This window comes from Oncorhynchus keta, chromosome 11, assembly GCF_023373465.1.
Source record: "Oncorhynchus keta strain PuntledgeMale-10-30-2019 chromosome 11, Oket_V2, whole genome shotgun sequence".
Lineage (NCBI taxonomy): Eukaryota > Metazoa > Chordata > Actinopteri > Salmoniformes > Salmonidae > Oncorhynchus > Oncorhynchus keta.
The window spans coordinates 23,162,462-23,173,533 of record NC_068431.1 but is presented as its reverse complement, the minus strand read 5'-3'; the positions used below and the strand labels follow the sequence as shown (position 1 = coordinate 23,173,533).

Sequence of the window (11,072 nt, the reverse complement as noted above, 5' to 3'; positions counted from 1 at the left end):
TTCCTGTGACATCGGGTGCTGTAGATGTCCTGGAGGGCAGGCAGTTGGTCCCTGGTGATGCATTGGGCAGACCGCACCACCCTCTGGAGAGCCCTGCGGTTGCGGGCGATGCAGTTGCTGTACAAGGCAGTGATACAGCCCGACCAGATGCTCTCAATGGTGCACCTGTAAAAGTTTGTGAGGGTCTTAAAGGTCAAGCAGAATGTCTTCAGCCTCCTAAGGTTGAACCATTTCAGATTGTCAGTGATGTGTATACCAAGGAACTTTAAGCTTTTCAAATTCTCCACTGCGGCCCTGTCGATGTGAATGGGGGTGTGTTCCCTCTGTCGCCTGAAGTACATGATCAGGTCCATCGTTTTGTTGACGTTAAGGAAGAGGTTATTTTCCTGGCACCACTCCACCCCCATTCACCGCCTCCAACCAGGTGGCAGGTTTTCATCAACATATAGTGGAACTGTCAATAAGGTTAGGCAACTCATGTAGAGTAGGACTCCTGGACATTTCTACCACTGTGGATCTCCAGAGGGAGGAATTTGTTGTCTTATGGCCGCTGTCTTAATGATTTCATCACAAGTTGGCTCACAATAGGGACATTTAGCAAAACACAGGCCTCTTTAGATGAAGTGTTGCCACTTTCACTGCAGAATTGTTAACTTTTCTGTGGCGCTGGTCATATGCTTCGGGAGGGTGGTCACGTGTGCTAGCAGAGCAGAAGTGCTGGGTCCGAGCCTTGGCCAAATCAGTAACAAGCAGCGTGACGTCCGTTACACACAGACCAGAAGCATGCAACTCAAAGACTGAACAACTTGTGAATTCATGACAATTTTCACAAGGCAAAGATGATACTATGAATTCTTTATGATGCATTTTTATTTTTTATTTTACCAGGCAAGTCAGTTAAGAACAAATTCTTATTTTCAATGACGGCCTAGGAACAGTGGGTTAACTGGCTGTTCAGGGGCAGAACGACAGATTTGTACCTTGTCATGTCAGCTCGGGGGTTTGAACTTGCAACCTTCCGGTTACTAGTCCAACGCTCTAACCACTACCCTGCCGCCCCAATAATGCCTTATGGGCTTTACATAATCTACTATAATGCATTACATAGGTGTAACTATATACATAAAACAAGCCACAGCCTTGTTCATAATGCACTATAAATGTTTAGATGTTTATGAGAAGTTTATTTTTTATTTATTTTTTATTTCACCTTTATTTTTATTATTATTATTTTTTTTAAATTTCACCTTTATTTAACCAGGTAAGCTAGTTTTTTTTTTGTGTGTGTGAATTTTTACCCCTTTTTCTCCCCAATTTCGTGGTATCCAATTGCTGTAGTAGGTAATATCTTGTCTCATCGCTACAACTCCCGTACGGGCTCGGGAGAGACGAAGGTTGAAAGTCATGCGTCCTCCGATACACAACCCAACCAGCCGCACTGCTTCTTAACACAGCGCACATCCAACCCGGAAGCCAGCCGCACCAATGTGCCGGAGGAAACACTGTGTACCTGGCAACCTTGGTTAGCGTGCACTGCGCCCGTCCCGCCACAGGAGTTGTTGGTGTGCGATGAGACAAGGACATCCCTACTGACCAAGCCCTCCCTAACCCGGACGACGCTAGGCCAATTGTGCGTCGCCCCACGGACCTCCCGGTCGCGGCCGGTTACGACAGAGCCTGGGCGCGAACCCAGAGTCGCTGATGGCACAGCTGGCCAGGTAAGCTAGTTGAGAACAACTTCTCATTTACAACTGCGACTTGGCCAAGCTAAAGCAAAGCAGTGCGACACAAACAACAGCACAGAGTTACACATGGAATAAACAAGCGTACAGTCAATAACACAATAGAAAAAAAGAAAGTCTATATACAGTGTGTGCAAATGGCGTGAGGAGGTAAGGCAATAAATAGGCCATAGTAGCAAAGTAATTACAATTTAGCAGATTAACACTGGAGTGATGGATGAGCAGATGATGATGTGCAAGTAGTGAAACTGGTATGCAAAAGAGCAGAAAAGTAAATAAAAACAATATGGGGATGAGGTAGGTAGATTGGATGGGCTATTTACAGTTGGACTATGTACAGCTGCAGCGATTGGTTAGCTGCTCAGATAGCTGATGTTTAAAGTTAGTGAGGGAAATGTAAGTCTCGAGCTTCAGTGATTTTTGCAATTCGTTCCAGTCACTGGCAGCAGAGAACTGGAAGGAAAGGCGGCCAAATGAGGTGTTGGCTTTGGAGATGACCTGTGAGATATACCTGCTGGAGAGCGTGCTACGGGTGGGTGTTGTTATTGTGACCAGTGAGCTGAGATAAGGCGGAGCTTTACCTAGCATACACTTATAGATGACCTGGAGCCAGTGGGTCTGGCGACGAATATGTAGCGAGGACCAGCCGACTAGAGCATACAGGTCACAGTGGTGGGTGGTATAAGGGGCTTTGGTGACAAAACGGATGGCACTGTGATAGACTGCATCCAGTTTGCTGAGTAGAGTATTGGAAGCTATTTTGTAGATGACATCGACGAAGTCGAGAATCGGTAGGATACTCAGTTTTACTAGGGTACGTGTGGCGGCGTGAGTGAACGAGGCTTTGTTGCGAAATAGAAAGTCGATTCTAGATTTGATTTTGGATTGGAGATGTTTATGAGTCTGCAAGGAGAGTTTACAGTCTAGCCAGACACCTAGGTATTTGTAGTTGTCCTCGTATTCTAGGTCAGAACCGTCCAGAGTAGTGATGTTAGTCAGGCGGGCGGGTGCGGACAGCGAACGGTTGAAAAGCATGCATTTGGTTATACTAGCGTTTAAGAGCAGTTGGAGGCCACGGAAGGAGTGTTGTATGGTGTTGAAGCTCGTTTGGAGGTTAGTTAACAGTGTCCAAAGAAGGGCCAGATGTATACAGAATAGTGTCGTCTGCGTAGAGGTGGATGAGGGAATCACCCGCAGCAAGAGCAACATTGTTGATATATACAGAGAAAAGAGTCAGCCCGAGAATTGAACCCTGTGGTACCCCCATAGAGACTGCCAGAGGACCGGACAACAGGCCCTCCGATTTGACACACTGAACTCTGTCAGCGAAGTAGTTGGTGAACCAGGCGAGGCAGTCATTTGAGAAACCAAGGCTGTTGAGTCTGCCGATAAGAATGTGGTGATTGACAGAGTCGAAAGCCTTGGCCAGGTCGATGAATACGGCTGCACAGTATTGTCTCTTATCGATGGCGGTTATGATATTGTTTAGGACCTTGAGCGTGGCTAAGGTGCACCCATGACCAGCTCAGAAACCAGATTGAATAGTGGAGAAGGTACGGTTGGATTCGAAATTGTCGGTGAGCTGTTTGTTAACTTGGCTTTCGAAGATCTTAGAAAGGCAAGGCATATTGCGTTATAGCTCTGATGTTGTGAATAATGCATTATGCATAGCTCATATTGCGTTATAAATTCTTCTATAGGCTAAGTGTTTAGACTCATGCATAATACTGTACAGTATTTCACATTTGAATTTGGGGGATGACAAACCTTTTTAACCAGCCCATTTTTTCATCATCACAATAAATCACGTCTCAATGTACACTACCGGTCAAAAGTTTAAGAACACCTACTTATTCAATGGGTTTTTCTTTATTTTTTACTATTTTCTACATTGTAGAATAAAAGTAAAGACATCAAAACTATGAAATAACACATATGGAATCATGTAGTAATCAAAGAAAGTGTTAAACAAATCAAAATATATTGTCCTGTTAAAAAACAAATGATAGTCCCACTAATCCCAAACCAGATGGGATTGCGTATCACTGCAGAATGCTGTGGTAGCCATGCTGGTTAAGTGTGCCTTGATTTCTAAATAAATCACAGACAGTGTCACCAGCAAAGCCCCCCCCCACACCATCACACTTCCTCCTCCATGCTTTACGGTGGGAAATACACATGCAGAGATCATCCGTTCACCCACACAGTGTCTCACAAAGACATGGCAGTTGGAACCAAAAATCTCCAACTTGGACTCCAGACCAAAGGACAGATTTCCACCGGTCCTTTGCTCATGTTTCTTAGCCCAAGCAAGTCTCTTCTTCTTATTGGTGTCCTTTAGTAGTGGTTTCTTTGCAGTAATTCAACCATGAATGCCCGATTCACACAGTCTTCACTGAACAGTTGTGTCACGATCGTCGTAGTGAGAAGACCAAAGCGCAGCGTGATCAGAATACATACTTTTTAATGAATGACGAAGAACACTTAACAAACTATATAAAACAACAAACCGAACGTGAAGCTATATAATACTACTGCAGACACATGCAACAAGACATAGACAATAACCCACGAAATACCCAAAGATGGCTGCCTGAATATGGTTCCCAATCAGAGACAACGATATACACCTGCCTCTAATTGAGAACCAATCTAGGCAACCATAGACATATATAAACACCTAGATGATAAACAACCCCATAAACCTACAAAACCCATAAACAGTACAAAAACACATACATCACCCATGTCACACCCTGACCTAACCAAAACAATAAAGAAAACAAAGAATACTCAGGTCAGGGCATGACAAGTTGATGTTGAGATGTGTCTGTTACTTGAACTCTGTGATGTATTTATTTGGGCTGCAATTTTTGAGGCTGGTAACTCTAATGAACTTATTCTCTCCAGCAGAGGTAACTCTGGGTCTTCCATTCCTGTGGCGGTCCTCAGGAGAGCCAGTTTCATCATAGCGCTTGATGGTTTTTGCGACTGCACTTGAAGAAACTTTAAAAGTTCTTGAAATTTTCCATATTAACTGACCATGTCTTAACTTCTTAATGATGGACTGTTGGTTCTCATTGCTAATTTGAGCTGTTTTTGCCATAATATGGACTTAGCCCTATCTTCTGTATACCACCCCTACCTTGTCACAACACAACTGATTGGCTCGAATGCATTAAGAAGGAAATCAGTTCTTCAAATTAAGTTTTAAGAAGGCACACCTGTTAATTGAAATGCATTCCAGGTGACTACCTCATGAAGCTGGTTGAGAGAATGCCAAGTGTGTGCAAAGCTGTCATCAAGACAAACTGTGGCTATTTGAAGAATCTCAATGTAGAAAATAATACAAATAAAGAAAAACCCTTAGACCGGTGGTGTAGAGCTGGAGAACATAACTTCTACTAAATATAAAAGGTTATTGTGTTCCAGAGATGTGTCAGATGATCCTGAAGACAAAGCAGTCACCAGTGGTGTTTAAGCTTCTCGCATTGCTCTCTTGGCATTCCCTTTTCTTCTCCCAGCCACCTGTTTTTTGTCGGTTGCCCTCTTTCACACCCATTCACTGCAAAGGAGGCCAGTATAAATAGCTGTGATTCATGAAGGGAGAAAGAGAATAAGAAAGAGAGACTGAAAGAGAGGAGAAGGAAGATATATCACACAAGGTAATTTCACATCTTCTCAATTATGATTGTTAACAATGCAACAGGGAGGAATGGGAAGGAAAATTAGGACGCCATTGAAAAATACATTAATAGATTAATTGGACTCACCTGGTTAATTTAAGGATGAATAATAACAGAAAACAAGGTGCTTACATGTACGTAGTTATCACACGACTCCATTCACTATAAATGTACCTCTGCTCTTCTTCATTTTGTGAAGAAATCTTTTACATTTATATTTCCCACCAGGATTAATTACATTTGTCAAATTCTTTTCACAATGAAAAAAACATGTACAATTTGAATGCAAAGCTATATATATATGAACATTAAAGTATTTTGCATTTCACCTGTCAGATTGGCCTTGCAAAAGCAGTTCTGAGAGAGATCCTGATATCTGGGTTTCCCCCTCCTTTGGTTTGAAGACAATGTGGCGGGCCCTCATGTATCAGCTTGCTCTGATTCCTCTCGTCCAGGCTCAAAATGACTACTGCAGAACACACCGTACCTTCAGGGAGCCAGGTCAGTGGAGCTGCAGCCCAAATTCCACTTCCTCCCTACCTGTCTCACACCTTTCCTTTCCTGTCCCCCTTCCACTTTCTCACCTTACCTTCTTTACCACGTTTGTCAGGTGGGGCCACCCAACAGTTTGTGGAGTCTTTGTTTTTTTGAGTGAGGTCCATATGTGGGCAATGGGAAATAGATAAAGGCCAGATGTGATGTCATGCATCTTTGCAGTGTATGAACGGGTTAGATGTGTGTCATGGTCGCAGGTGTCAGGTAAACATGTTTGCGTGGTTTAAAGGCAATAAAAATGTGGTCATGCACACTCATGAGGTACTGGGCAGACAAATGTACTGTATAAATGTTAAATATTGCACTCAAATGCCCCTTTGGAAATGCTTGCCTTTCTTGTAGTAAACAGAGTGCCTATAGCTACTGTAGGAGTTAAGTGGACAGAACAGTAGTGGACAGTCTACTGTGGTAATGTGTGACCTGGTGTCCCCTCAGTCAACACTGACATTAATGTCTGCTGTGGTAATATGTGGCCTGGTGTCCCCACAGCCAACACTGACATTAACGTCTACTGTGGTAATGTGTGATCTGTTGTCCCCTCAGCCAACACTGACATTAACGTCTACTGTGGTAATGTGTGATCTGTTGTCCCCTCAGCCAACACTGACATTAACGTCTACTGTGGTAATGTGTGATCTGTTGTCCCCTCAGCCAACACTGACATTAACGTCTACTGTGGTAATGTGTGATCTGTTGTCCCCTCAGCCAACACTGACATTAACGTCTACTGTGGTAATGTGTGATCTGTTGTCCCCTCAGCCAACACTGACATTAACGTCTACTGTGGTAATGTGTGATCTGTTGTCCCCTCAGCCAACACTGACATTAACGTCTACTGTGGCACAAATAGCATGGAGCTCCATATCTTGCTATGTCCCGTTTACTTTGGTGGATACAATGAAACACTGATGTCCCTCAACGCTCAGTACTTCAAGGGAGAGTGCCGGGGGACACCCGATTGGACGGTCGACCCGCCTATTCTGAAATACAACTTCTCCATCACAGAGGAGGCGGTGTCCGCCTGCAACAACAAAATAAAGGTAATTCTAGTTTGTTTGAGTAGTTATATTTCTATGGTATCACACTGACCGTGGAGGAGACATTTGGTGGTTGACACTAGAAGATGTTGCTTCAACTCTGGGTAGATGGATTTGACCCTGAACCTAGTAACATGTGACTCTCTCTCTGACACAGATCACTCAGGAGGTGGGTTCTGGGCTCTTTGCAGATTTCTCCAGCGTTCAGTTTGTCAACATCTCGGGCATGATCAACTCTCTGGACCCCAGTGCGGGAACGATCACCTACCGCCAGGAAATGATTTACAAATTCTCCTGCCGCTATCCACTCCAGTACTTGGTCAACAACACTGAGATGACCGTGTGAGTAACCCAGGCCACCTTTTCTCTTAGGTTCACTTCATCTGAAGTCAATTCAGGGAAGGACTTCCTCAATCGTAAAACCCTCAATGGGAAGTTATCAAATGGAGGCAGATTCATGCCAAAACAAATAAAAATAACAAGATTGCAATAACATTGATATTGGAGTATTGTTTTATGTGAACTGGGACTGAACCGAGTTTAAGTAAAAACAACCTCAAACCTGACCATATCAGTGACGTGGTGTTTGCAAGTAGCTGGTTATGGCGGGTGGACTAATGCTTTTGAGTTTTGTATAATAGGTTAAATCATACGGTGTATCATATGGTGACCTGGATGGTGATACGCTGCAGTTTTTCTCACAGCAATTGATAGTAGCTAACAGGCTACTTTTTTATAAACAGGTCTGGGGTGAGCCTAGCAGTCAAAGACAGCAATGGGAGTTTCATCAGTACCCTGAGTATGATGCTCTACTCGGTAAGAATGTGTTTCTATGATCCATTTTCTATGACAGAGGAGAAGAATGTGAGGTGTAATCACTAATTGTAGATAATATTTCGTGTACACATGGAAAAAACTGTGTTAGCAGTTTCCAAATTGATCTGGGTGCAATAACACACAAAATGTTTGTATTATTTTTTACATTCTGATTTCCTCCAGTATTTCTGGTATAAATGTTCATAATTTAATTAAACTATATTGAGAGGACCAATGTGCTTGTGAATGCTTGAATGATCCCAAATGACAGTCTTCACCGACTTGTTCCGATTGGCTCCAAGGACAGGTTCTACACAACCCAGCTCAAGGTCCCTGAGGTAGGCTTGACGTTGAAGACACGCATCTTTGTGGAGGTCAAGGCCACCAATCTCACTGGAAGGTACGGGTATAGTAAATCTGGATTGAAGAAAACATGGAGTTTTAAGCAATAAGGCATAAGAGGCCATGCTATGTGGTGAATACAGTTAAAGGGTGTTGTTCGGGCGAATGCGGAGCGGCTAAGGCATCTCGTTCAATCAGTGGCCGGAACTATCTGTTTCATGAAAGTGAAAAAAAAATACTGGTAGTTATTTACTGACCGTAGTAGACTATATTGTGATGGAGTATGTCATTTCCCATCAAACCTCATTATCAACGTTTTAAAGAAACAACAAACGTCAATGGTCCCATTTAGAATATTGCCAAATATTTCACATGAAAGAAAATACATTTTCGCCAACAATTATTTTCTTCTCCATCATTTCTAGGTTCAACGTGTTGTTGGACCGATGCTATGCCACAACCAGTCCTTACCCCGTCAACAGCACTTATTATGACCTCTTTGTTGGGTAAGTGATACAACCCAGACGAAACTGTGCGAGCTTACTCCTTTGGGACACGTTGTCAGTCACACAAAGCTTTACTTTTAGGGAATAATTAGATTACTAAGATATTCAGACATCCTATAGGACAAAACATGTACATACAGTAGATGGGGAAAAGACTAGAAACTCAGTTGCAGCTACATTCTAGCTATTGATTAATTATCATGTTATCAAGATCACCTAGTTTTTTCCTTGACATAACTTAGTGCCTTGCCTCGCTCAGGTGTAACCGGGATGGCCAGACGGTGATGGGGGTGAATGGGCAACAGCAGGAAGCTCGTTTCTCGTTTGAGGCCTTCCGCTTCGTCCAGCACAAGAACAGGACGTTGTCCACTTTCTACCTGCACTGCTCTACCAGACTCTGTGAGAGGTCCGTCTGCACCTCCCTGCAACAGGTCAGTCACTTCTCCTGTGCGGATGTTGTAGCCACATTCCAGCCTATCTGCAAAGTAGTTGTGATGCACCAATTAACCAACAATTGAATGCCACGTCATTGCAGTCGGGCATTAGATTGCATGATCAAATGTGGTTACTGCCACTTTAAACACCTATCCTGGCATTGTGAGATTTGTGGCACTATGTACAGGGCCGTGCAGACCTTTTGGGGGGCAGGTGCTTAAACAAAACAAGAGCACACCAAACATTACATTTTTTTTCGCAACCACGGTCACAGACTCATTGAGCAATTATGACTTTGATTATTTAGTTACATAAAAATAAATGGCCACATCTTCATGGCTAATTAAATGACACATACAGTGGGATAAAAAAGTAAACATACAGTAAATGATGCTAGCAATGACCCATGACCTTGTGTAAGAAAGCTATTCCAACCACCCCTTTTCTCCTCAGAACTGCACGGACATCAGCTCAAGGAGGAAGCGGGAGATCCAGGACACGTCTGTGACCGACACAGCCACAGTCAGCTCCGGCCCCATCCGCACCCAAGTGGACAACGGTGAGCAACAACCACTGACCGTTCATGACCATCATTCACATCAGCATTCATCTGTGCTTCAGCATTCAATGATCCATCAGCAAGAATGACTCAAATATATTGAAGGCACAGTAACACTTTACTGATCACATGTACTTACTGCACGTTCATATACCAGTAATGCCATTTTGGTTGAGGGGGTTTTCATGTTATGAACGCATAATTTCCTTTTATTTCTTATGCAGGTGATACTGTCGGAATTGTATCTGAAGGTATGCATCTACTTTTCATCACAACTATTGATAAAGCTACAGTACCAGTCAAAAGTTTGGACGCACCTACCTATTCCAGGGTTTTTCTTTATTTGGACTATTTCCTACATTTTAGAATAATCGTGAAGACATCAAAATTATGCAATAACACATATGGAATCATGTAGCAACCAAAAAACACCCACGCATTCAAGGGTTTTTCTTTATTTGTACTATTTTCTACATTGAGATTCTTCAAAGTAGCCACCCTTTGCCTTGATGACAACTTTGCACTCTTGGCATTCTCTCAAACAGCTTCATGAAATAGTCACCTGGAATGCATTTCAATTAAGAGGTGTGCCTTGTTAATTTGTGGAATTTCTTTCCTTCTTAATGCGTTTGAGCCAATCAGTTGTGTTGTGACAAGGTAGGGGTGGTATACAGAAGATAGGGCTTTTCTCTGAACCCATGTCCTCTTTGCAGTTTCCGAGCAGTTGAGTGGAAAACACAGATCCTTGCAAGGCGTTGCCATAGCAGCAGGGATTGTTGGTGCGCTCTGTATCGCCATGGTAGCCTTCATTGCGTACTGGATCATTGTGCCAAGGACCATTGGGGCCACAGAGAAGAGAATGCTCTTCACTACAAAAGAGTGACAGTTTAGGGGAAGGCTTTGCCCTGTTACTCTTAAGGTGGTTTCCTCTGTCCTAGTTCTTATGATCACTGACTTAAGTAGGTGGGTCAGTGACAGTGCAATAACTTAATGAATATATCTGTAACCTGCACATATAGCACTGCATGTTTAAATTGTTTATTTCCATTTTAAAGACATGTAAAGTCTGGTATTAAGGGCTCTCTTCTTTGTCTGGGGGTAAGGTCAAGTATAAATGGATGCTATTCCATATCTATTATCATAATCCAAATTGTCAAATCAAACATGACTACCTATTTTGGTGTATTAGTTTCAAGGGCTTCTTCGATGCTGTCCATCAAATCATGTTTAAATGCAAATTTTCTATAACCTGTCTTTCAATTTCCCAGTCTTTACAAATACTGGTGTATAAAACCACTCGATAAAGTTTTTAAAAGTAAAATATAATAAAGGGCCTGTTTTTCCATGATGTTTCATAATCTGTCCTACTGCTCTTGAAGTTCTCTAGCCTCAGA

General features: G+C 42.8%; 1 protein-coding gene across 1 annotated transcript; it reads left to right on the top strand.

Moving 5' to 3' along the window:
- The first annotated feature begins 5,295 nt into the window (after positions 1-5,295).
- si:ch73-261i21.5 (zona pellucida-like domain-containing protein 1) lies at positions 5,296-10,561 on the top strand. Its single transcript, XM_035779984.2, has 11 exons — positions 5,296-5,407; positions 5,765-5,929; positions 6,797-7,023; positions 7,178-7,362; positions 7,764-7,836; positions 8,139-8,236; positions 8,604-8,684; positions 8,944-9,115; positions 9,573-9,678; positions 9,903-9,929; positions 10,392-10,561. The coding sequence occupies exons 2-11, from the start codon at positions 5,836-5,838 to the stop codon at positions 10,559-10,561; spliced, it is 1,233 nt and encodes a 410-aa protein (XP_035635877.1). The 5' UTR covers positions 5,296-5,407; positions 5,765-5,835.
- The last annotated feature ends 511 nt before the right edge of the window (positions 10,562-11,072 follow it).